The sequence below is a fragment of the Cataglyphis hispanica genome, chromosome 15 (assembly GCF_021464435.1).
Source record: "Cataglyphis hispanica isolate Lineage 1 chromosome 15, ULB_Chis1_1.0, whole genome shotgun sequence".
Classification (NCBI taxonomy): Eukaryota; Metazoa; Arthropoda; class Insecta; order Hymenoptera; family Formicidae; genus Cataglyphis; species Cataglyphis hispanica.
In genome coordinates, this window is record NC_065968.1 from 3,371,495 (window position 1) to 3,399,087 (window position 27,593).

The 27,593-nt window shown below is 33.4% G+C and overlaps 3 protein-coding genes across 8 annotated transcripts; 2 read left to right on the forward strand and 1 right to left on the reverse strand.

The window, feature by feature from the left end:
* Positions 1–522: 522 nt before the first annotated feature.
* LOC126855141 (putative DENN domain-containing protein 10 B) lies at positions 523–2,573 on the forward strand. The gene is made up of 5 exons (XM_050602547.1): positions 523–844; positions 971–1,167; positions 1,270–1,701; positions 1,913–2,030; positions 2,123–2,573. The coding sequence occupies exons 1-5, from the start codon at positions 805–807 to the stop codon at positions 2,392–2,394; spliced, it is 1,059 nt and encodes a 352-aa protein (XP_050458504.1). The 5' UTR covers positions 523–804; the 3' UTR covers positions 2,395–2,573.
* A 1,577-nt stretch (positions 2,574–4,150) lies between these two features.
* Positions 4,151–9,379, forward strand: LOC126855108 (eukaryotic translation initiation factor 3 subunit A). Its single transcript, XM_050602486.1, has 6 exons — positions 4,151–4,522; positions 5,425–8,187; positions 8,287–8,615; positions 8,836–9,020; positions 9,104–9,217; positions 9,270–9,379. Exons 1-5 carry the CDS (start codon positions 4,474–4,476, stop codon positions 9,198–9,200), a joined length of 3,423 nt encoding a protein of 1,140 aa, XP_050458443.1. The 5' UTR covers positions 4,151–4,473; the 3' UTR covers positions 9,201–9,217; positions 9,270–9,379.
* A 754-nt stretch (positions 9,380–10,133) lies between these two features.
* On the reverse strand, positions 10,134–26,954 carry LOC126855151 (clarin-2). 6 transcript variants are annotated; one of them, XM_050602562.1, is made up of 8 exons: positions 26,802–26,939; positions 26,490–26,637; positions 25,291–25,753; positions 19,616–20,896; positions 17,210–17,476; positions 12,450–12,638; positions 12,145–12,280; positions 10,134–11,818 (listed from the first exon to the last, which is right to left on the reverse strand). In XM_050602562.1, the coding sequence occupies exons 5-8, from the start codon at positions 17,430–17,432 to the stop codon at positions 11,680–11,682; spliced, it is 687 nt and encodes a 228-aa protein (XP_050458519.1). In that variant the 5' UTR covers positions 17,433–17,476; positions 19,616–20,896; positions 25,291–25,753; positions 26,490–26,637; positions 26,802–26,939; the 3' UTR covers positions 10,134–11,679. The 6 variants fall into 6 exon arrangements, with proteins under 6 accessions (XP_050458519.1, XP_050458517.1, XP_050458518.1 ...); XM_050602560.1 differs by having other exon boundaries at positions 26,490–26,953; XM_050602561.1 differs by having other exon boundaries at positions 25,291–25,756; positions 26,490–26,953.
* Between the last annotated feature and the right edge of the window lie 639 nt (positions 26,955–27,593).

Consider the following 27,593-nt stretch of genomic DNA (forward strand, 5'->3'; position numbering starts at 1 on the left):
AAAAATTTGATTACTAAACAACTTATAACTCTGATATACATATAATTCAGTTACATTTATTATTCATAAATCTTTTTTGAGACAATCAATTTTGATCACAATTTCAAATTTAATTTAATTTAAAAAAAACCTTTAAACTGGAAATATTAAATATTAATAAAAAATAAAAATTAAATTAGCTTTAAAATATTGAAGAACTAGATAATACAAAAATTCTATAAGAGAGTAAATAATATGTAACTCTATATGCACATTTATAATATTATGTTAAATAATTCTTTTGATTAGCGCATATGGCTAACATTTTAGCTGCTAGGATTAATTTTAATGACAAATTACCCGATAAATAAATTTTTTTCGCGCGAAAATGTAAAAATATTAAATAATTTTCTTTTTAATTGTATTTTTCAGAAATAAAAATAGTAAAATATATATCTGTTTTGTTTTAAATAAAACATTAAATTCAGGAAGCATGTGTTATGTGCAGATTTCCTGTTTTCCCCTCCATGTTCTACAGCTGTCTACAGCTGATTGCAGCTGACCGAAAAGTGTGGATTATAAGCATAACCTCGTATTCTAGTTGTGTATATTAAATAACTTTTTCGCATTGAAAATTGGAAACATCTTCAACAAAAAAAAAAAATTTATTCTGTGATAAGACAATAGCCGACTAAAAGACTAATCGATTAAAAGAAAATATAATAATATAATAATTTCATTATCAAGGCATAAAGAATAATGTGTATTTTTATTGTTTTCAACAGTGTTATTATTGTTAATTACTTATAAAAAAAAAATCCATAAATGGCACCGTTAACGGATTTACTTTCTTGTAGTATAATAGGTATAAAAACATAGCTTTTTATAATAAAACAATAAATAATATAAATATATAAACAAACTATTTTTTCATATGCGTTATCAAATATTTGCATTGCTTAGTGTGATTAATCCAAAATGAAAATTCTAGAGAAAGACTGCAATGGAGATATCTTGTGGACATGGTCGTATCCTGCAGTAACAGAATCTCAGAAGACTGTAGTCACAAGAAAATGCAATATGAAATTGGAACATAGTTCTCCTTATGTATTTGTATGTGCAAGACATGGCCATGATTGGTTTTATATACATTGCAGTGAAGTATTCGATTCTGATAAATTACCAAAGGTGGATATCTATTATAAGAATTTCTATCTTTTTCATCAAAAAAAGTATTTAAGTATTTTATATTCAAACATCTTTTCATATCTTATTTCATAATTATTCCAGGTAAAACAGTTTGCATTGGTTCTTTTTGCAAAGGACTTTAATCCACAAAAGTATGAAGTGCTGTCACGAGTTCTTAGCAAGATGTATTGCAAAACAGGAAAGCCAACAGAAATTCTGCAATTATATCTTTCTGTATTCACAAAAGGATCATGTTCAACACAGGAGAATGGAACATTTGTATCCGATGATTTTAATACTCATCGATTCGCAGCTAGTACTAATGTCAAAGAACTGATTAAAACATTCGAATTAGAAACAATTTTGATTTATACTGCTCTCTTATTGAAAAAAAAAATCATTATATATCATCACAGCTTGGAGCAACTTCTTAAGTGGATAAGAACATTTCCTGCATTAATGAAACACAGAAAAGTGACTGATAATCTCTTTCCCTGGATTGATTTAGTAAATGATGAATTGATTGAATTAAAGGTATGTGTTCTATTAAAGAGAATATTTTTGATAATATGAAATTATAGATGAAGATCATTTCATTATTCAAAATAGATTGCATGAATCTCAATATATTATTCTTTATTATTATTATTGTTATGTTATTATTATTATAGTTATTAATTAATATATATTAATATAATTAATAAATATGAATTGTATTGTTAATTATTATTGTTGCTACATATAGAGATATTCTTATTATGTGGCTGGCTGCAGCAATAGCTCAATATCATCAAGAACAGATCTGTATGACTTACTCGTAAACATTCCTGCTCGAGAAATTACTGTTGCACCGCATGCAAAAGGTAATAATAAAACAAAACAAAAATTAGTCTTTTGTTTATCTTAAATATATAAATAAAATAAATATTTTCTAATAATTTGTACATTATTTTAGAAAGTCTTACAATGACAAAAACTCACAAGGAAATAGCCTTATTTATGGTTCAGTTATGTGAAAATCAAAACTATACAGAGGCACAAATTATTTCTGAGATAAGCGATAAAACGAAAGATCTTTTAAATCAATTAACTTCATTAGCGACAGTTCAAGCTCCAGATGGCAAAAAAATGATTTCTGTTGAAATATTTAGAGAGAAAAACTTAGCACCAGCTGTGGAAAGTTTTCTTATTAATTTGGCCATTGCTGAAAATATTTTTATGTTATAATGTATAAAACAAAATGTGGAAAAAGTATATTAAACACACACATGTATATTATATTTTTTTGTACAAATTTATCATTTTTTTAATTGTATTATCTAATAATTGTTTTGTTATTTTGAATGTTTTTGACAATATATATGTATAAAAAATTAAAATATTGAAATAAATTGATAAAATTGAAAGAGATTGCAATTTTATATTTGTCATACTGTGGTCACATAATATTTAAAACGAGGTCTGCTTCATAATTGTCTATTCTCAATGATATACTTTTAAACAATAACAATTATATAATCCATATAAAATATGAAACAATTCTTTCACAACTTAGTGATTTGTTGTAACAGATTTTATGATCTGTTTAAAAATCTAGAATTCTTGTCAAATTAATTAGACTTATCAATCTTTTATTAATCGTTAAAGCAATATTGCGATTCTCAAAGGATCGAAATAGCGAGAATTAATCAAAATTTCGAAGTACAAATCAACTTTCATGGTTGAATAGTCGGAATGAATTGTTACATAAAATAAAAGTCATGCATTTAATTATATCAAATGTATGCACGTACTTGATGATGATTATTGCGATTGCATTTCGGCGATGAAGTGAATTTCTCGAAAATGGCTTCAATTGATTCCGGGCACGTAGAAGACGACACTAAAATCACGATGTTTTTATAAAAAAACGATTGTACGCGTCACGATAAACGTTCGATATTTCACAAAGCACTCGCGATAACTTTTTCACCGAGAGATTCACTTTTAAACAACAATTAACAAAAATATGCGCAACGGTTTGAACGCGCGTTTGCGACTCTGTAACCGATTTGAATCCTATTCGAAATATATTTGAAACATTGAACTCGCCAAACTTCATTACGTGCGCCGGTCACGTGTCATTCCCTAGAGTCAGATGACAGAGCCATCAGTCGCTAACGGCACAGATTATGGATAGCCGCATGAAGGCGCGACCGGCATTTCCGTGCAATACACTTTGCCCCTGGTTTGAATCTTGGCTAAATTCTGTTGATTTTATCGAAAGACTTTGCCCCTGGTTCGAGTCCAGGCTAATTCATGAGACCGATGAAATGTGACAGAGACTTGCCTCTTATTGTCTCGCTCGCTCCTGAGACAATGACAAAAGTGAGCGAGAGAAAAAAAGCAACGTGCAAAGAAGATTCGAGGATTCAAGATCGAGCTTTTATGAATATTTCTCTTTCGCTCACTCCTGTGATTGTCTCGCTCACTCTCATTGTCTTATTATCAGAAGCGAACGAGACAATAATAAGAGTGGAAAAAAAGGACGGCAAAATCTTCGGCTCCATCTTCTTATCTTCTTTGGACGTTGCTAATTTCTTCTTGTTTGCTTATATGATTGTCTCATTCCTATATTGTCTTACTCGCATTCATATATATCTTCTTCATATTATATATATATAATATCGTATTAACGATGCGACTTTTGACTACGAAAATTTATTACTATCGTGTTAACGACGCGACTTTATCTTGGGGACGTAATTACTACTTTGGCCGCTACTACGGTGTGGCGTTGAAACCAATGAAAAATACTGGTCTCGCCTTCATCAGGGCCTTTGGCTACCTAACGGTTACCAGCACTGAAGAGGGGAACACACACTTTCGCATAAGCGCATAGCCGTAAGCACAAGGAAATTGATTGGTCCGCAAACATATGCCTGAGGAAATGAACGCTCCTCGCTTTAAGCTCGCTAACTTCCATTCACGAATCGCGAAATGTTATGTAACGATAAATGTAACCTGTAAACAATCGCTGTGCTGTTAGAAAATTTTTTTACCGCGAGAACCCGCCGCCGAAACACCGATCCGTCCCGAACGCCGCAGTACGAGACGGCGTTTTGACTAACGCATTACAGGAAGCCATCTTTCCTCGGTGGACCGCCTTCTCTTATCCGGTGCACTGTAGTTACACGCGGTCGAGCAAGGTGTTGGATACGGGCTTGTCGCGCGATCTCGGAATTTCTGAGCTTTCAGCGGACCGCCTCTACCTTCCGGGAACGGTGTTTATGGTACAACTGTAATCGCAGCTAGCGTCAAGCAATCATGGCACGGTACGGGCAGCGACCCGAAAACGCCCTGAAACGGGCGAACGGTAAGTCACGATTCCGCCTCATGTCTCGAACAACGTGACATGGCCGATGGCATTAAATTCTATCGTCGTGCGAGAGGAAAAAAAAAAGAACTCGCGTTCTCGAAGCGTTCTCACGCGAGAAACGCGCGACGAGTCTCGACGAAATTCGGATTCCGGAGCTCTAGCTCGTGGATATAATTTTATTAAGCGTCACAATTATCGACGTACTTGTCATATAATTCCGAAGGATTGTCTATCGTCGTGTTCGTTTCCTTTCAGGATACTTTTTTCACGACCATATGCATATGCATTATATCACCTTCACAAGGCTTATAATCATCAAAGTTTTATCACGAATATATTTTTTAAATTCGAGAACAGTAAAAAACGTACTTTAAGATTATATATAAAACAGTTTTGAATTTTTGTATTTGATAAAGATATTGAAATATTAAGTTTTGGAAATATGTGTTCTTGCCATCTTCATGTATTCTATTATATTAATTTCTTATTCATTATGATATATATATGTGAGGAAATAAAAAGTAGTTTTATATTAATAATCTTCTTTGAAAATGTCTCATCATATTTTGTTATATAAGCTCAGTGAATAATTTATACTAGTAGTAAATATTTATGATACTTAATTCTTTTTTCTTTTCCTTTTCTTCTTTCTGTACTTGGATATATGCTTTCATTTCATTTCCAAAAAAGTATAGTACTTATAAAATTAATCTGAAAAGAATAGATTTTTATCCCATAAAATTGTTTTTAATTATGTCAGTGTAATATATTTTTTAGCATACTCTGTTCTGATTCATTTCTTAAATTATTGTCATATATAAATTTTTTATAATAAAAAAATTATAAATTGAGTACAATTATTGCTACATAAATACTGACATTTTTCTTTTTTTAAACAGAATTTATTGAAGTGGGCAAATCAGCTCGAGCATTAGACACATTGCAAGAAGTCTTCCGTAATAAAAAATGGACATACAATTGGTCAGAATCTGTATTGGAGCCCATAATGTTCAAGTATTTGGATCTTTGTGTAGAATTGAAGAAATCACACATAGCAAAGGAAGGTTTATTCCAATACAGAAATATGTTCCAATCTGTCAATGTTGGGAGTTTAGAGAATGTAATACGTGGCTATTTAAGAATGGCTGAAGAGAAGACAAATGCGGCACGTAAACAGAGTCAGCAAGCTGTAATCGATATTGATGATCTTGATAATCTTGCTACACCCGAAAGCATCTTACTTTCGGCTGTTAGCGGAGAGGATGCACAGGATAGAAGCGATCGTACTATCTTGACACCTTGGGTAAAATTTTTATGGGAATCGTACTGCCAATGCTTGGAGTTGCTCAGAACTAATGCACATGTAGAAACTCTTTATCATGATATTGCACGTATGGCCTTCCAGTTTTGTCTCGAGTATAATCGTAAGACTGAATTTCGTAAATTATGCGAAAAATTACGAAAACATCTTGAGGAAATTTGTAAGCTGCCACCACTTGTCTCGAATGTTTCTATGAATAAAGCAGAGACACAACAATTAAATTTAGAGACTAGATTAAACCAATTAGACTCCGCAATACAAATGGAATTATGGCAGGAAGCCTTTAAATCTTCGGAGGATGTACATGGTATGATGAATCTATCGAAGAAACTCCCTGTACCAAAAACGATGGCAAATTATTATCAGAAGCTCGCTATGGTCTTTTGGAAGGCCGGCAATTATCTATTTCACGCGGCTGCGTTATTCAAACTTCTGCAACTCTCTCGTGAAATGAAGAAAAACATGTCTTCGGAGGAACAACAGCGAATGGCCAACCGTGTGTTGTTGGCAACGTTATCGATACCATTGCCGTCTGCTCATCCGGAATTTGATCGCTTTATAGAGACAGATAAAAGCCCATTAGAAAAGGCTCAAAAACTCGCGACTCTTTTGGGCCTCTCGCAACCGCCAACACGCGTTTCTCTGTTGAAAGATATCGTTCGTTTAAACGTTGTCAGTCTCGCGTCACCGCAGTTACAGGAATTGTACTCGTGGTTAGAGGTGGAGTTTCATCCATTAGAGCTTTGTAACAGAGTCGATTCTGTTATTCAGACATTACAAGCGGACGAAAACAGCCCATTGGCTCAGTACGTCCCAGCTTTGCAAGATGTGACCCTTGTGCGTCTCGTTCATCAGATCTCCCAAGTCTATCAAACTATACAATTTTCCAGACTTTTAGAACTTGCTAAATTCACAGTAGATTTTCATCTCGAGCGTCTTTTAGTGGACTGCGTGCGCTACAACGATATGCAAATCAGAATAGACCATGGCAAGTCATGTGTTCACTTTGGAGTGGATCTCTCAGAAGCACAACGAGAGGATCATCCAGATGGTCCAGTGCTACAGGCGATGCCCTCCGAACAAATACGCTGCCAGTTAGTGAACATGGCAACCGTGTTGCATCGTTCCATTAATGTAATAAATCCCAATAAAAAGAAACTCGAGCGTGAAAAACTACGTAACGCGTTGGTTACTCATTATCATGAAACTAAGATGAAGGAACATCAGAGAATATTGGGCAGGCATAAGATTATCGAGGAACGAAAGGAGTACATCGAGCACATCAATACGGTCCGCGAAGAAGAGGAAATGCGCCGACAGGAAGAACTCCAGCGACAACAAATGCTAGCTGAACAGAAGCGACTGGAGCAGGAGCGCGAAGAGCGTGAGCGGAAACGTCAGCAGAGTGAGATTCAGCAGATCAAGGATCGTCATCTTAAGGAAAAGATGCAACAGATTTCGCAAACAAGTCACGGGCAGAAAGTGCTTAAGAAACTGGACGAAGATGAGATCAAGAAGCTGGACGCGGAGCAGATTGCGGCGCGGGAAGCTGAAGAACTGCAAAAAGAGCGCAGAGAGATGCAACAAAAGCTCAAGTCCCAAGAAAAGAAAGTTGATTATTTGGAACGTGCCAAGCGACTCGAGGAGATTCCGTTGCTGGAAAAGGCTGTACAGGAGAGAATGCAGCAAGCAAAACAGCTTTGGCGGCAGCAGGAGGATGAGAGAATCGCCGCGGCTATTGAAGAAAGGCAGGAGGCTGTAGCGACTCGAGAACGTTTGGCTCGCATGAAGGAAGATCATGATATTTTCTTGACTAAGATCTTAGCTGAACGTAGGAGCATACATCTGGAAAAGCTGAAAGAATTTGAAAAATTAATGAATGAAGAACGTGCCAAGCGATTATTAAAACGCAAAATGGAACGTAAGGCCGAGCGTAAAGCGAAATGGGAAAAGGAACGTGCGGAAGCTGCGGAACGAAGACGGCTGGAGGAATTGCGCATCAAACAGGAAGAAGAGAAGAAACGTTTAGAAGAGGAAAGAGCCAAGAGGGAAGAGGAAGAGAAAATTAGACGGGCCGAAGAAGAAGCCAGAGAAGCCGAACGTTTAGCTAAACTGAAGAAGCAAGCCGAAATTATTAGAGCCAAGGAAGCCGAGATTGAACGTAAATTAGAAGAGGAACGCCAGAGAGATAAAGAACTAACATCAACATGGCGACGTTTAGATAAAGATAATGACCGCGACCGTGATCGTGATCGTGATCGTGATCGTGAACGCGACCGTGACCGTGACCGTGACCGTGACCGTGACCGCGACCGCGGTGACCGTGATGGTCCGAAAAGTAGTAAGTATCCAGTAAAAATATTCTCATTTGATAGATGCGCTTTTTAATATACGTATATATTAATGAAATTTAATTTATCTTATTTTTCGTCTTTGCTAGCAATGGAATCATGGCGACGCAACGCCGATAAGGATTCTGATGGACTCAAAAACGAAACGGACCGTTGGAGGAAACGTGATGAGAAGATCGAGGAGTCTTCTTCGTGGAAGAGAAGAGAACCGGAACGACGCGACGTGGATAAATGGAGAAGGAATGATGACTCTGATAGATGGAAGAAAGACACTACGGATAAATGGAGAAAAGATGATAATTTCGACAAGGACGATTTAAGAGATCGAGATAGATTGGACAACCGTGGTTTTGACAAAAGGGATGATCGTGATCGTGACCGCGATCGCGACCGTGATCGCGGAATAGATGGACGCGGAGTAAGTATACATTCTCAATACAAAGTATTATAACTCTGCAGTGTTCTATGTATATAAAACTCTTTTTATTCTTATTAACCTCTATATTATTTTATATTTTATTATTACATTATTATTTACTTACTATTTAAATATATATATATATATATATATATATATATATATATATATATATATTTCTCTTAAGAATATAATTCTATTTAATTAATTGCAATTACAGATACGCGAAATTTCACGAGATACAATACGTGATGATCGAGATCGAGATCGCAGTAGAATGTCTGATCGTCGTGGTGGTTATCGCGATCGTCGTGATGAACCTGTCAGGGAATCGCGAAGCACGAATCAGGATTGGCGAAAACGCGACCCGCTTCAAGAGTCTCCTAGAGAGCCACCTAAGCGCGAGTAAGTATATATATAAATCATAATAATTGCATTATTAATCGCATTATGCAAGTTTATAAAACTTGAATTTTTGTGATTTTCAGACGAGATGATCGTAAAGATGATCGACTTCCGCCTAGATCCGATGACAGAAGACGACCATTGGAAGATGATGGCTGGTCTAAAGTCAGTCGGCGCTAACATCGGATTCCCATATAATATATAATATAATATATATATATATATATATATATATATATATATATATATATATATATATATGTTTATTCTTTAAGAGGAATTATATTATAATCTACATTATATATGGATGGAATTTTTATCAAATACAAAATTAATAAATATTCTATCTAATTCTATTATTTTGTGTGTGACTTTATTCTTCCAGACAAAAAAGGGTACATCAGAGAAAGCATAAAGTTAAACATTATAATCGAATTGTGCGATACACAAGAGAACTCATCGGATTCCTATATATATATATATATATGTTTATTCTTTAAGAGGAATCTACATTATATATGGATGGAATTTTTATCAAATACAGAATTAATAAATATTCTATCTAATTCTATTATTTTGTGTGTGACTTTATTCTTTCAGACAAAAAAGGGGTATGTCAGAGAAAGCATAAAGTTAAACAATATAATCGAATTGTGCGATACACAAGAGAACTCTTTTTAGTACTCATTCACATATATATTACACAATGTATCTATGTTTGCATAATTTTTTATATTATACATGTATGCATATAAGATGCGAGATAATACAAAAAATCTAACAAAGGAGTAAATGCAAGAATTTTATTGATATTTTCAGGTTATTTTTAATCTTCATTGTTAAAGTTAGTTAAGTTGATCGGATATTTCAAATACAGAAAAGAGTCAATGTGATGTTACCATCTAATTAAAATATCATATCTCCAATTTCCATATCTTATTCAATGTAATTAACGTAGAAAATTACGTACATATACATTATGTAATACATGTAATATCTAAATACATGCTAAAAAATTGCCTCTTCCCTATATTAGTTTTCTATATTCATCACATATGTATGCATTGAATAAGATATATAACAACAATTGGGGAAATAAAATATCTTAGGGGATATGATAATGGAGTATATTCACTTATTACATTATTATATAAAACAGGAATGGTGAACTAATGTACAATATTTGTAATATTCGATTGACTTAACTAATCTAATCTAATAACGATGACTAAAGAAAAGATCTGGTGGTATCATCAATCTTTCTACCGTACACTTATAGCTAATATGATTACCGTTATGTATAATATACATGTAAAGCCATTTACATGAAATAGCTTGTAAGAATAAAAATCTCAACATAATATAAATAAACATGTACGAGAATTATACACAAAGTAATCTCGTTTGCATTTTTTTTTAATACACCCATAATATCATTATAATAAATATATACTCAAAGAGAGCTCATTTAAGCTTTTCGTTGTATTTACAATTCATGATACGTTTCATGTACTATGTACTACGATCACGAATATAGGAATAAAATCATGTTTTATATAGGAAAGAAAGCAATATCGAAAAGTAATTGTTAATACAATTCGAATGTTTCGAAGAAAAGGCACGCCGCGCTTATTAAATGTCCTCTAATTACTTGAATATCTCATAAGTAGTGTATATATATTATAGTTCTCAATAATATATTATAGTTCTCAAGAGCCCAATCTAGTCAAAATAATCGCTTTTGTAAAAAAGAACATAGTGCTAAATATATATATAAGAAAAATGGATTTTAAGTAATTTATGAAATCAAAGACAAATTTAATAACGAAAACAATATAACAGAAGGCACATTTAAATTTGTAGCATGATTTACATTTACTATACGTATACGAATATATTTATATATTACCTACGATATATATATATATATATATATATATATATATATATATATATATATATATGTATAAATCTATTAAAGGAAGTCTCAAAGGATAATTGTCTAGATTGCGGCCTTATTAATAAAAAGTATAATGTATAGATCAAGTTAAATAAAGCGTTTTTCCATGCTCAAAGTTTTCTATGTTTTTATATCATATAAAGCGAGCAATCATTTATAACCATAATCAATCACTGTTCTGTGCAAAATGCACGTTCGTCATAAATTCATCGATTATTGCTTGGGAACTCCATGAATATTGCGAATTGATGCAATCAGTCAATATATAAAAAATACGGCAAAATGTATGTATTATATGCCTATGTATACATAGGCGGTATACATTTAAGCTCTTAGCTCGTTACGGCAAGTATTGTTCTTTATTAACGCGTTTCAGGATCAAAGAGTATACTTATATCTATTACGTCAAACTTACGCTCTAATTTTAAACAAAATTTTAATATTTGTTGCAAATGAATCATATCTAGGCGAATGATTACAATTTATTTAGGACAGATGCTTAGAAATTGTGCGAAGCACAAATCTAATCTACGAGAACCAAATTGTATTATTGTTTAATCTCTATTTAAATAACTTTTGTTCGGTCTCAAGGTCTCAGGTGTAGATGTCCTAAATTTTAAAATTTTTCTTTAATTCACTTTAGTTTCTCTTAATTGAATTGTAGTCTGCTGTATTTTATGAAACATTCTTAATCAACGTTTAGTATAACATTATCGCTGCAGCTGTTTTCTCCTCAAGCGCGGGTATCGGTTCCAGACGATCATCTTTTTCTCTGCCGGATCCCCAGCCAATTAGAGCTATGCTAATAAAGTGTACAACACCAGCGCTAACAACGAGCCTGGAGTGGCAAAAATATTCATTAAATAAGAATAAAGTATTTATATTAAAAGATATTTTAGAGAATACTGGCTATAATTCCGTAACTTATAGAGAGAAAATCTTATTATATATACATGTATTATTATATATACATGGATTCATTTTTTTTTATCATTATCAACCGGAGTCTTCCAATTAGTAACAAAAGTCGAGAAATTATAACGAGAAAAATTTGATCATATAATTCAAATCTGATAATAAATTAATGCCAAGAAAATTTTTTGATTCTTAGTAGTTACTTTGATTCGAGATAGAAATTTTATTTTAGATAAAAAAAAAACTTACCAAAACGAATAGCCAAGTTCAGCAGACCCCTCGCTGGTCCACATATTGTCAATGTCCTCCTTTGGAAGCACATTGACATACAGTCTTGTGTAATACTGCGCTAACCAAGTACAAGTGCTAACTAAGCACATTAACACTGAAAATAAGTCACAGAAATTCCCTTACTGTAAATGAAATGTAGTTCTCTATGAGTTTAAAACATTTGAAAAATTGTTTGCCTTTTTTTTACCGCGCTTTGATTCTTGTCTGCTATTTTATTTCTTTAATATTATTGAAGAATTATTTTTGATAAAACGTATACTTACGTGTTAACATATTTATAAAGTATACACCAGGAATGGATAGAATCTTCGATCTTGGTGAAGTAGCTGTATTTAAAACTGCCAAAAGTGCAGCGAGTGCTGCCGCTACCAAGGCAGCCGAAGTTGTTGTTAGGGTACCGATCCAAAGGGCCCAGGACATCACTGATGGATCCTGCCGGATCATTTGAGGAACTGAAACATTATTATCAAGAATATTATTAACCAATGATAGCATAATGATACAAAATACACAGTGCATGTTAGAGAATATTTTACGCTTTATTATATGTTACTGCATATTTATATTACTTATCTTTTCTCATTATACATAATAATGTTAAATAATGTTATATTATTGCATGTAATATGAGAGATATATGCGTATTCCAATTTATTTTAACACGATCTGTATGGATATATTGTTTAGACTTTACGTAACGATTCTATAATTATATGCAGCAATATGTAAAAATTAAATATGTATGTGAGTATGTATGACTATCAAATAACAATACAAAATTCTTCAATTAATGATTGCTAAATCCAAAAGGCTTAACAACGATTAACATTAGTTTGTAACCAATTATGTTTTTCATAGATTAATGAATATAATTTATAAATATATGTAATTGCAATTACGATTATTCTGCGATAATAACCATATAATAACCGCTGTTATTATATACAAAACGTATTAAACAATAAGCGTATTTTATACTCCATTGAATGTTATGATGAAATTACATTATAAGATCGTAAATTCTTTTAAAAAAATGTTTAAATGAGAATATTATTTTGTATATTTCTTTATATAATTATTATATATTTTAAAATATTATTTTTTTCGTCGTATTTATCTCTCTCTACAATTTTTCCGTCAATAATTAAGATGACCTTAAAAGATTCTTAAAGAAAATTTCAATTGACTGTTCTAAGTTCTCAACGTATCGCAGGAATGAGGTCGTGGATAATGCAAGCGTAGCATAATGGCCGAAAATTGAAACGAAGCCAGATCTTAAGCGATTAACTTTGCACATGAGAATATATATCTCCAGCAATTCTTCGCACTTGAAAATACGTACAATGTTCCGCTTCTACCGACGCCTTCAGATGATCAGAATCTATTGCATACCGCGGAAACTAAAGGCCGCTGCTATCGCATTTTATATTCGGGCGTGACGCGAACTTGAGAGAGAAAGATTGAGTATAAGTAGAAATATCTTGCACATTACGCGCTTTCAGGATACGACCAAGTTTCCTCGAGACATTTCAACTTATGATGGTGTGAATAACGGATCATTGCCGGAGGCGGTCGCCGACTCGAAGACGCATCTACCACAAAGTACTCAAGTACTCAAAAACATATCTATTCGCAGTCGCAATATTCCTGTCGTTTCAATCTGATATGATACATTTATCATTTTTACACTCGAGAGCCTTCCTTGACAGAAGAATCGAAACTGCAAAATGTAAAACAACATTAGTTTAACTCAAATTTTGAAATAACAAACTTTATTCTGAAATTACTAAATTTCCTTTTTGATGATAAAAATCCAATCCTATTATTAAATTTAAAACTCTATCAAAATCATAGCTATTTACAAAAATGTAAGGATAATATATTTTTATACATGTACATTTCTGTAAATAGCAATTATGTTAATAGTTTTAAATTTAATAGGATTAGATTTTTTGATAAAAAGTATAACAAATATGTCGGCATAATACGTTATTCTAAAAACTCCTCTAAAAATATATTGAATAAATATTAAAGCATTTATATAAAAAGATTAATATACAACTGCGAGTGCTACAATTAGGTGGAATTATTGACCACTCCTTTTAGCTCCTGCATAAAATTGATTGCGTACTAGAATGCAATAGATGTTCTTACAGCAGTCGCAGCATCAGTAACGCTGATGATGCGAGTAGCGTACGTGAAAGTAGACCACAAGGCTTGGTCGTGATTTTTGTTCACGGAAACTAGTTCCTGTGTATCTATTGTGTATCCTGTAACTTGACAGCTGCATGTATATAGGCGCGCACGTGCTTGCGATTTTGCGTTAAGAGAAATTTGAATGTAGTATATACTTGTTTTCACATATGAAATCACTCGAATTTCTTCACAAAAGTCTCACCAATCGCTTTTTCTTAAACAATTTAATAAAATCTAAAACTTTAATCTGTAAAAAAATTTGATTTAGAAGAACATTTAACGTTGATTGAATTATTTCTTGTCTTTTAAAATAGCAAGAAGTTACAAGTTTATTTTCTTACATCATTCTCATATAAGTATCCATTATCTGAGAACGAGATAATAATCATGTTCGTGATCGTAAATATGATCAAGCAGTAATTATCTTAATGTAACTGTGATATGCATATCGGTACGTTATATCACAAAGAGAACAAGAATCGACCTTACATTCAAAGATGTATACATAATTCAACGTGTTTAAATACAGGCATACTCTGTCAGATATAGTACATCGAAACCACCGGATATCCTTCTAACAGGTTCTTTGATATCAGTTATCTTGAACAAAAATGTTAATGTATCTATTTTCGTTTAATGATTCAAAATAAAATAAAATAAATTTCACAAACAAAAAATGTGCAGTCAGATTGAATCCTTCAATTAATTCCAAAAGAGTGCCTTTTATTTTAATTAATTTTAGAATTTTATGCGTAGTTATATGAATTATGCACGATATTAATAATTGAAAAGTGTGATAAAAAATGACTTTTCTCGATATTTTAAGGTAAAATCCTCTCCAAGCTGATCGCTATTAAAAAATTATATATAAGTGGTGATCACATCTGGCATGTGATTATGGAAAAATGCGAGTTTATGTATCCCTTCAGATTTATCCGTTTGAATGAAAGAGAAATGTTTCTCACAGCGCGTGCCAGCAATTCTGTTGTTTTTCCCCGGAAGTACGGTATAATAGCAACGTAAAAGTCGCTTGCTCATCGGCATGATTATTATGCATTGTCTTTAGGACATTCATCCTTTTCGCGCGTACAATGCATCGTTGCTCTGCAAAAATAGTGGATATAGTACACTCGACTAGATGCGAAAATCGTCATGAATAAATTAAAAAGATTCCATTGACATTGAAATAACGCAAAAAACAAGTTGCGAAATGTCATAAATCCGAAATATGGGAAAAATAAAAGTAGAGTGAAATTATCAATTTTTGAATCCTCCTGATATTTTCTCAATATATTGTTTCTCTTCTGATCCCTCAGAATTGTTGATTTTCGGGCTATTGTCAACCTTGACACTTTAAATTTCAATATATTTTCTTTCGCATCTGACTTTTCACATCTATGAAATATAAACATACATACATATTTATATAAGCAATTTCCGTACGAATAGAACACGCATAAAATTTATCATAAGAGAATAATATAATTTTATATTAAAAAATTATATGTTTGAGAAGTATTCTTTTATAAATTATTTGTTATGCATATATGTACATGTATATTCTTGAAATAGATTTTTGCAGATTCCATTTACAATTACCAATTCTAAGATGTCACAAAGAGCTAATGTTTTTACTTGAATGCTTTGAATGCCATTGTATGCCGGTTATAGCACAATAATAGTTTCTTAGTTTCTAAAATGATACTGATTTAAAAAAAAACGTGTATGAATAAAATAGCACTCTCAACTTGACAACTTGACGAAGAAAAATATTCTGTTCTTTCTCATCGCTATATATAAAAAACAATTAAAAATACATTATTTATTAACTTCACGTGTCAGTAAAATTTGTAATTGTCAAATATCACATCAATCTTTCGTCAGTGTGCGCACAACTTTAGAATTTTTTTTATTTAAAAATAATTGTCGAACACATCTGGCATAAAGGGTGTGGATCGACACATGAAATCAATGGAACCAATTTAACAATGATTATCAAATCGATTATTTATTGCAGATGCATGCATGTCGCATGTCCACGATCAACCGCAGCATCGTTGAACGCCATATAGAACTCTAATACACTCGGTTATCAGTCGGAGATTTATGGTCCAGTCGCATACCAGCATGCTCGGTCATCCATGAGCCTTTCTCTCCATCGCATATCTCCGCGCGATCATAATTCGTCGCGTGCGAGTCACTCGAATCACAATTCAAAAAGTGTCTGGCTTTTGATCACGCAATACTCGACTCTTTCGTAACGATTTATGAAGTTATCGCGAAAGAATCACCTCAGGCGAATAATCCCGACGGATAATCCCGAAAAAAAATAAGGGTGTTAAAGGAAATTGGCACGAATTCATTCTGACGATATTGGATAATCTACAAAATCGAAAAAAAGCAATTTTGAAAAGAGGATTTTGAATATTTTTTATTCTTTCATTTGCGTTTCTCTCACGATATAAAAAGAAATATAGTTTTTTTTTTATTTCCGTATTGTAGAATATTTAACGATTATTGAAATGTACCTTGATCTTTTTATACAAAAAATTAAATCTTTGTTATTTTGATTCCTTATAAAATAAATATCTCTTTCCATGAATTGTGGAACATTTTGCATGTTATTGCAAACATAAATTCTACGTAGCTTGAAAAATTTTAGTTAATAAATAACGCGTATATCAATTTTTCGATTATATATATGACAGACTGCATGCCACTCAAGATTATATACTTACTATTTCTTTATTCGAAAAGAAGATTATGTGATTATGCGTAAAATATAATCCACGTTGTACAAAGAGAAAGGCGGAAAAGATCAACATACCAGACACGTGATATGTCCTCCATCCGTAAGCGACGTTTAATTCCTTCTTGCCTTGCAGCAGACCAAAGTGAACTCTGCCGGCGCTTTCCTGGGGGTTCGGCGTTCTCCAAGGTCGCGCCTCGACCCAGTGCTGCGTCACAAGGGCGGCACAGACGAGTCCGCCACCCAGCAATGACAGAAAGAAGGTCGCAAAGATCGTGCCTCTTCGAAACATCGACGTCATTCTTGGATCACGAGAGGGTCCAGTTTTCGGGTAGCCCGCGAGCACTGTGGAGTGAAGAAGAATGTGAGATCGGATAAAAAGATTTGATGTAACTTTTAGTGTGTCTATTTTATACATATGTCCAAAAATATCTCTTATTGCTAAATAATATATACAGATTTGCTGTGCGTAGTTTCTGTACATAGTTACGCGATTATGTACCATGTAAAGCTCTTCGACTACTTCAGAATTCTCTCTCACTTGTCAAGTATGACGAAGTGCTCGCGCGAAAAAATCACGAGATGCATATTTCCGCCGTTCGTTCGTGCCAAAGTATTAAAAAGAACGTTCCTCGCCTTCTATCCTGCACGTAACGCGGAAAGCAAACGTCTTCGCGATCTCGCACGGAGCAGAGTCTCGCCTCGCTGCATCTTATTAGCATCATCCGCGCGTTACGCCGCATATACATGAGAATCTCCCGATGGAAGCCGCTATCGTCGGAATAACAGTACAAATTTTTAACATCGAAACATTCTTCGATCTCCCTCGTGTAAACGAAATGGAATAGTGCGTCTGCACTGTTCGAGAAAAAGTTTCCCCGCAATTCGCATTTTATATAGTGATCCTGAAAAACAAGAGAATCTCAACAAAAATCTGATTTAAAGTATGATTAAAGATATGCATAAAAAAATGAACATGAAATACAATAAATTTTAACGTACATAATTTTATTAAATTTTACTAATTTTAGTCGAATATTTGCAAGTCAAATCCTAGGAAAGTAATCAAAAATCTGTAATAATTAAGAATATTGCATATATATTACTATATCAATTATATTTTTTTTAATCTGTGAATTTTTTTCGTCAATGTTTTTAATTAGATAATCGAATTATAAGATTTTTGCATTAATTTTTTTTAAGAAGTTAAATTTTGCCATATTTTTTCTGCTTTTGCATTACCGTGCATCGGTGCAGCTCCTTTCTCCACAGGACATTTTCTCCATTCGTTTAACTAACCGGAGACTCGTGCGACACGCGCACGTTTCCTCCGCACGAGAGAGAGAAAATGAGATACTCTTCGCGTGGCCATCGGTAATCTACTTGATGACAATCACTGTTTAAATTATGCTACACAGAAACTATGTCGCTTTCGCAATAATTATCTGGTCTGTTAAAAGAATCTGCGAGCGTATAAAAGCGCCTTGAAAGCAAAGCACTTGGAACTTTAATATTGAGTGCAGCTCTTAGGTAAAGATAAATTAATCCACAAGAAAATAATTAGAAAATACAACGCGCGCGTTTCAGTTAGTTAATAAATTACAAAGTTATTTTCAGAACAAAATCGTCAAAAGAAAGGAGCAATACCGCTACAAATTATCGAAAATTAGCGATTCGAAAAAGAATCCGCAAAAGCTCGATGTTATGTTGCTATTTATATTTGTGGCTGATATTATTTTATTTATCGATTTATATCTGTGTAAAATTGGTTAAATATAAAAAAAATTAAAGATAATCCTTCTTTTATGTTTTTTAAGAGAACAAATATTTTTTTCTTTAATGCACATCAAGATATAAATTCCTTGTTAAAATTTTCCACTCTTGTTGAAAGGTTTGAAATAATTTGTTCATTTTGCTTTTTTTGCTTATTGCATTATTTTGTAATTGTAATAATTAAATTGTCAAGTTTCTGCATCAATTCTCTTAAAAAATGAATACTTTACTTACGCAAAAAATTGCAAATAGCAATTTCAATAAAACATAGTGTTCTTCTCAAATCAAAAGGAGAAAGTTAAATCTATCGGCGCTCGATTAATAAGATATAATTTCTAATAGATTACTTAATTCCAGCTATTACAACGCGTTACAACTTTATATATATATATATATATATATATATATATATATATATATATATATAAAGTTGTAAAATCATGCATGCGATTACAGAACATTTTCTCTATCAAAAGCTCTCGTTAAATCGATCAATTTCTTAAATGAATCATGCAAAGTTGATATAATTCAAGCAAAGATTAAATTAAATAACTAATTGGGAAGCTTACTTTCAAACCAACTTTCAAATTTAATTTTCAGAAAATGGAGATTATATATTACAAAATTATCTAGAAAGTATCATTTTTCAAAACAGTTTAAAAATAAACTGTCCAATCTCTCTCTAAGTAAATTGAAAAATGATATAGTAACCTTGACCCTGATTCTCCGCGAAGTGCACCTGATTCAGACTCCGGGAGAACTCGCCCTGCTTGACCTTCTGCGAGAAGTCGGCGTTACTGAGCCCCTTGGAGAACTTGACGCGGCAATTGTTGCCGCGAGGCTTAGCTGCCCTTAGCAACGATGATGACGAGGCTGCAGGCTTCGGTCTTTTGGCGAAAGTATACGGGATCGTGTAGGGCTGCGCGACGTAAAAGTAGATCGGCCGGTAATCCTCGTGGAGCTGCGATTGATGCACGTTGTAACCACCGTTTGTGCAACAACCGGTGCTGGTGTACACGCTCGGTGCGCCGTTGCTGTACGCGTACGAGTTCGCGTAATGAACCCCGTAGAGGTTCGCCGTTTTTCGTGAATTACCTTCCACGGTTTTCGACAGAAAAAAAAAAGGAAACGCTCTTAAACCCGATCGTTACACGATCTTTCGATGGAGGATATCCACGGCGTGCTTTCCAAATTGTTCTTCGGAAACGATTCTCCTTTTTCGCGCGATCATCCGAGATCACTTTCGTTTCGCGTTGATTTCACGGCAGATCTTTGTCCACCAATCTTTGAATAGGAACTAGCTGATCTCGACTTTGAAAGGACTCACTTTCGACTTTCATTTATCAGAATGAGCGTTTCCTCGTCGCTATAGTTCGTCGTTTTTTAGCGGATCTTCCATGTATTTTGTAAATCGCAGACGGTACTCGACATTTTCCTCTCCACTTTACTGAATTGGTTCTTTTAAATGTGTGAATACAATCAAGACAGTCCTTTGCTATTAACGGAGTACATCTGTCTGAGTTAATGGAAAGAGAGTGCTCTTTAAAAATAAAGGCTTAGCGTTAATCTCGAACTGAAAATCGCGACGGATTTTCGCGGTACTTTTCCTCTATATCTGATGAGATATCAGAAGCCACAGGTGGTAGATTGCAGAATGCAATTTACCGTAGTTATCATCACGATCTTTTATTATACAACGTATATTCTGGCGTAAAAACAACGCGTGTGAAGAAGGATTCTTCTCTTTAATTGTCACCTTAGAAGTTTCTCTCGACGATAGGACAACGTTCCTTTCACGTACACTTCAATAATGTTGTCGCAAAATAATCTTTGCTTTCTTGTTTTTAATCGGTGTTATTGTGCGCGATTCCTCGAAATTCTGAAACGTCGACGCTTCAGAATCCACCTCGAGTATCGCTTGATGTCGGGACTTCTTAATGGTTTCTTGGAGACACGCGCTTTTTCACCACGTGAGATGTCACAATGTGTCAACTGTAAAAGAAATCTGTACGTTAGGCAATTACTGGACAAAGTTTCATACTATGTCAAGTGTAAGAAAACGGATGCATTAGATGAATGGTCGTGAATGAATGAAACATGACAACTGACATTTCAATCGAGATACGACAAACGTTTATACATAACGCGATATATTTAATTTCTCGTTTTCAAACATTATTCTTTTTACATTTTGAAATACCGAAAATGTCAGTTATCATGTTTTAATCCCAACATCAAATAAAACTCTTGAATATATGCATTACATGAGCGCATTACTTTAATAATAACATATATATGATTACATTTCATACTTTTTTTTTAACTTTAACGTTTTTCAAAGGAAAAAGTTTAATAATATAAGTATTTAAAAAACAGCAACTACTAAATAAGCACATCAAAAATTTATAAATAATCTCTCTTTTTTAGAATTTTCAACTTCAAAATTTCATATTGTAAAAGAGAAAGAAAGTTTTAACATTAAGTTAAAGTTCAAGTAACGCCTTTGTATGAAAATTCCGAGAGCAAAATTGACAAACGACGTGAGTAGAAGTCGAGACTCTGGTGAGAAAATGGAATTTCATTTTACATTGACCTAAATTTGGTTTGAAGAATCGTAGAACGCAATGCACATTTTTAAAGTAAAAATACACAAATCTGTCGAGCTGCTCTCCGCTTTCCGTTTAAAATCGCGCGAAATGGAAGGAGGAAATTTCGTTGAGGATGCGGCAAGCGAGAAGAAACGAGAAAGAATTCCGTATTTTTCCTCAAGCTCGCGCTAAATTGTAAGGAACAATCTAGTTTCCATTGCTTTAAAATAAAATGAAACGAATTGCTAATGATCTGTAATAAGTGAGCAACACAGTGGGACAATCGCTAACGGTACGGTAAAATTTAAGAGACGCGATATATAATAACCGTTTCTTGCCATCCGACATTTCTCAAGTGCTCGTTATTGCAGCAGGAAACTTCATTATTTGCCGTTACATCGATAATTTACATTTAATCTTATCGCTAAATTTCACGCTTGTGAAACTACCTGCCGAAAAAGATCAAAGAAATCGAAATGTTTCTTTTAGAATCCAAAAAAAAATAAATTAAATTCTAATCTTAATTTTATATGAAATAGCTATCTAAAATTACGACAACATTTTCATTTTGAGATCATGCATGAATCGCAAACGTTTGTCTAAATCGCTTTAAGTTATTTATCTATTTATCTTTAATCTATTTACGTTGTCGGAAAAATGCAAATTTACGCTGAGATTCATGCATAATGCTGTCCTGCAACATTCTTGACGGAACTGGAGCAGCAATTGTCGCAATGTAACATATTGCGTCCGCGCCGTTGCGCATTATTAAAGTCGGACTTAAATATATACCAAGTATTTTCCTATTACAGCTTCTGTTAGTTGTAATCTCTAGCTGAAGAAAACGAAGGAAATTCCAGACCTATCTCAAATAAATGATATTTTGTTACATTGCAAACATAGTTTTATACAAGTTATATAAGTTTAATTATTTATCAATAAAGAAACTGTAATCTGTTGACATTTAATTTTTCATTTATACAAAATGTCTAACGAGAAATTTATCAAATCATGAGTATATGGCAATTACATGTTTTAAGCAGAGCAAATTCTATGAATATCTGTTTAGATGCCTTCTGAAAATATTCCAGTGGATTTAAAATATCATACAGAAATTAAAAGACTTCATTACAATACTTCATTTCATAAATGTTTACACTTTACTTAAACATTTTTTTTTTTAATTATTATTTTAGAAAATTTTTTTTCTCAACCAGACCCCAGACATGTTTTGAGCAAAAAGTAATTTCATAATGATGATTCTGTCAACTTTATTTAGATAGATAGATTCCAATTTAAGATATGTATACATGCAAGTAAATGTCGAAAACACGTGGTCCTGTCGATACAGAAATTGATCGTACGATCTGCGTGATAAAACGAGTTTTGACGTGACTGCGCTGTATCGGATTGATTGGCATGACCCACCGCGATATGACAAATGATTGTACACGCGTGACGAGAGTGTTATCACGAGCAAGGATGTAAGAACGAGAAAGACGCGGGAATGCACGTATACACACGGCTACACGAGAGGAACGGGTTGACGAGGTCGAATGGATGCCGTTAGACCGTATCATGATACGACTATACGCATGTGTGAAACATCGTTGTCTTGAGAGGAGAGGAATACAGACAAGAAAAGAGACGGAAACGGAGAGACAATGAGAGAGAAAGAGTTCCAGGATCGGAATTTGCGCGATCCCGATTGTCTCGGCACGAAAGCAAAACACGTCGCGAGACGATCTTGCGACATTCTATTAAATTTAACCGCTCCAATTATATAACGTAAAAGAAAAACAGATATACAGTATCGGATATAAAATATTAATGTATCTGTATCTTTTAACAATAGCTAAATATATATTGTATTATATTTTATTTGCCTTTTATTAATAGATTAATTTATATTACTTTATTATTGATGATTAGTACAATTAAAATTGCAATAGACTAGATGACAAGATTAATTCAAATATAAAAGCTAAATAAAGTAATGTACAAAAGTATGTGTACAATGTGTATTAATGATTTTTCTACAAGTTTTTGAAAGGATTTCTAATATAAATATCTAAAATTTTAAAAGTTATAAATAAGATTATATTATACACAAATGAAACTTTTATCTTTACATTTGTTCCGTCTGTATTCTAAGAACGTAAAGCATTCCTGTCAAGACATGATATTGCTTATAGCGTATTTCTTTCTCTCGATCAGCGATCTGTTGAATGTCGAATCGTCGTTACAACCGGTTCGGCAGTCGGGTCTGCTCGCGCATTTTTCTTTCCGCACGATGCGTGTACCTCGCGTGACGCAACTCCCTCGACATATATTGCCCCCTGTTGCCCCGGAGACAGAGGAGATGCACATGTGGCCCTGCGTGTCCTGAACGAGAAACTGGGACACGCAGCCAACCATGGTGTGTCTTTCTTTTAATGCCCTTGGAAAATCCTCCCTCGAATCTTGTGAATTTCGACGAGCGAAATGACACGAGAATATCACAAAGATATCATCAAATCTGGTTGATGCGACGATCTGTTCTGACCCAGAAAACGGATCCAACGGATTCTTGCCCAAGTGGAATTGCAGCTTTTAATTTTTGCAGAACCAGGCCGTGACGTATTCAAATGCAAAAATTTTCGTCGCGTAGTGCGAGATACGCGTCAATCGTCACCGATGCAACAACTATTCCATGAATAATTTAATACATGACATCGGTTCATTATCGTGAGCAAATGTGCCATTGTGTGCAACACAACCGATACTGTAGATTGGCTCTCATTATCATTACGCATTCTTCGCTTTATTTCGAAATATAAAAACGTGACACACACGAATTCAGAAGCAGCGCGTGAAACCGGTATTCAATATCGTATGGCTTTTGAAATTGCAGTTATAAAAAATCATCTGATACTTGTCAACTGTAATACAAGTTTCAATATTAATAAAATGTTTCTGCAAAATATAAATTCGTCTTATCTCTAATTTACAAATTAACATATTGTATTTAATGTAATTATAAAGTTCAAAAATTATTATAAGTTTGTATGTTTAAGATTTTTTATATGGATTATATCTGTGATTATCTCCAAATGACAAATATACTTTCCAAATGATCGATCACTAAAATACCTTCATAAAAGATCGAGAAAGTTTGAAAGCGTCTCATAGCATTACCTTTTTTAACACGTCTCTGGATTGGGACGTAGGAGGTGAGCTGCTTTCAAATACACGAATATCGTAATCTTTTTTTTACTATATTATAAATTGCAAAAACGATAACAAACCATATATCATCTTCATATAATCATGCATGCATACATAAAACTTTATCATTATTATTTTCAGAAAAACTAAAATTTTTTTATATATAAATTATAACTCTCAATCAAACGTTGCAAATAAAATGAAAGAATAAATGTAAAAGATTCGATTTAACTTTATTTAATTTACAAAATATCTAAACAAGCATAAAAAAATCGCTAAATTTGTGTAACTATTAATTTCATATTCCTATTTGAAGACAAAAAATTATAATTCTTTGTATTATTTTATAGTAAACTCTATGCCAATTTATCGAACAGAAATTAATATATATATTTCATTGATGCGCGATATCTATCGCATTTGTGTCAAAAAATAATAGCGAAGAATAATATAATTCTTTGTCTTCAAACAGGATGTAAAACTAATAGTTACACAAACTTTCAAGTATCAACGAAATAAAGCCGTATTAAAAGAAGATTCGCACAGGACATTATTTGCGCAAAGAGCAAGGATAATGATGAGGAATTTTACCTGCATCGCTTCGGCATCGTTCGCATCTCGTTCCGCCGCACCGCCGCAGCGTGTACGTCTCTCCGTTCGTCGAGTCTTTCGTGAAATAAAACGGCAAACTTGTAACTCAGCAGTCTTCTTGGGATACGCCGTTTTTTCTCCGTAGATCTCCCGATCATCGGCGCATCTCTCTTTCTCCCTCTCGCAGCGCTTTTGACACCGCAACCCGGACGCTCGAGTTCAACGTAATTTACGAGGCAACCGCATAACGCACACGCGTGTCCCACAGTGTCGGCTCAACTGAATTTCACGCTGTTGCCGATCCTTCTCTTTATCCTCACCTGGCGTGGACAGGTGCTACAGGTGGCACCACCTTCCGATCGACGACCCCTGCCGCTTATATCGATCCCGCTGAGTCCTGAGAAACGATCATGAAAGCAAATCCGCGATACGCCATCCATTACAAAAAAGGAAAAAGCGTTCTCTGCTGAAACAATTGATCATTGAAGATTAATAGAAGAAATAAATAATAAAAAAGTTAATACATATATAGTCCCCTTGTTTGATTTTAAAAACTGACGTCTTTCATACATATATATCTTGCAACATTAATCACAATTGTAAAAAAAAAGCCGAGATAAAGAAACGAGATTTTTTTTAATATGAGCACGAGCAAAAACAGGGTTAAAAATCCGTGACGACCATTCCCACTTTTTGTATAAAAAAAAAGAAAGAAAGGAATAGAAAGCCTTTCCCGAACCCTTTCGATTCATGATTTTTAGAAGGAAAACTTTTTTCTGACTCACCTAACTATTAGGAATTTTTTTTTATCGGCCCAACATATGTCTTTCAAAAAATTACTTTGTTTTCCTGATTCTAGAGGAAACTCTCTTTTAGAAAACTATTTTTTTTTTTAGATTTTTACTTACATAAGACGCAAAAAAACCGCAACGAATTTTTAACCGTGTTTTTGCTTGCAAATGCGAGTTTATTTCGAACCAAACGTGATCTTTCTGGATCCGTAATAAACTATTTTTTTTCTCGTAAAGCATTTTAAAGAATACAATAGCCTTAAAAAATACAGTAGCATGTGCAATCACAGTTTTAACACAATTTTTATAATTCAGTTTCTCTCTCTACATTTCAAAATATATAAACTAAATGTCAAAAATAAAGTAAATGTTATAAAAATCAGAGCTATTTCTATGCTAAACACTTACCTTAATAATAATATAACAAATAACCTTCGAGACTTTTTTCGGCACCTCTGACATTACGTACTTATTTGCATATAAATGTTTATTCTCAATAATTTGATTTCTCGATAATTCTCGATATTATATGTTTAATATGCATGAAGCTATAATTCTGCAAAGTTTATTTGATGTAATTATCGTATTATCGATATGATATATTGTACTTTTGCATAATGCGACGATATGGACTAATAACTATATGTGCCTCAGGTTAGGTTATTTATACTCAATCAGAAATCACAATTCGAATATGTGATGAAACAAGTAATTCTTTACCGTAATTATGATTGTATCAATTATAACATTAATCAACCTCGATGAATCGTGCTTTCGACGCTTGTAGTATTCGATTATGATTAAAATCAGATTGATTACGATCTACCCATCACCAGCAGTTTCCCGCCATAAATAACCGCGCGCGAAATTATACCATAAACTAGAATAGAAACATAGATACCACTAAACATCTCAATTTCCGATTCCGATTCCGCACACTGATCCGATTCCGGTAATTCCGAGTTTATAATTTCGCTTCGTTTTTTAAATTTTATATTCTATCCTTTTCTAAGCCATACCCTTGTCTTGTTTTCAATCGCCGTGTTTGATGCAATATTTTACGTTTCTATAAATGGATTAGCATCTGTGTTCGCGAGCGATGTCATATTTGTAAACAAACGTCGCGCACGTCATCCGTGCAATTGTCAAAATAGTTTCTCGATCACTCAATGCCATCTTCTTCGATTGTCAAAAGATTAATATACCTTTTAGTTTATATTCGTCATACACATGCGTTATGCATTTATATTCAATGTACGGAAGAAATATGTATATGGTATGTGTGTGTCTTTCGGATTTGAATTTCCGGATCAAATATATCGTGTATTCAGAAATATATATTTATATACTCTTGTTTTTCTTTTTTTGAAAAAAAGAAACATCATTATTATTAATAAACAATTTGACAGTTTTCTAATCCAATAAGAAGATAGATACAAAGTTAACAAAAATATAATGTATAATTTTTTCACTTTTATTTATATGTTTTATTATAACATTGCTGAATCTTTT

Coding starts and splice junctions, on each gene's coding strand:
- LOC126855141 (XM_050602547.1), top strand. CDS start 805: ATGGCACCGTTAACGGATTTACTTTCTTGTAGTATAATAG. Junction 1,702..1,912: donor ATGAATTGATTGAATTAAAG/GTATGTGTTCTA, acceptor TGCTACATATAG/AGATATTCTTATTATGTGGC. Junction 2,031..2,122: donor TGTTGCACCGCATGCAAAAG/GTAATAATAAAA, acceptor ACATTATTTTAG/AAAGTCTTACAATGACAAAA.
- LOC126855151 (XM_050602564.1), bottom strand. CDS start 17,432: ATGACGTCGATGTTTCGAAGAGGCACGATCTTTGCGACCTTCTTTCTG. Junction 12,281..12,449: donor CTTTATAAATATGTTAACAC/GTAAGTATACGT, acceptor ACTTATTTTCAG/TGTTAATGTGCTTAGTTAGC. Junction 11,819..12,144: donor GAACTTGGCTATTCGTTTTG/GTAAGTTTTTTT, acceptor TTGCCACTCCAG/GCTCGTTGTTAGCGCTGGTG.
- LOC126855108 (XM_050602486.1), top strand. CDS start 4,474: ATGGCACGGTACGGGCAGCGACCCGAAAACGCCCTGAAACGGGCGAAC. Junction 8,188..8,286: donor CCGTGATGGTCCGAAAAGTA/GTAAGTATCCAG, acceptor CGTCTTTGCTAG/CAATGGAATCATGGCGACGC. Junction 9,021..9,103: donor AGAGAGCCACCTAAGCGCGA/GTAAGTATATAT, acceptor TGTGATTTTCAG/ACGAGATGATCGTAAAGATG.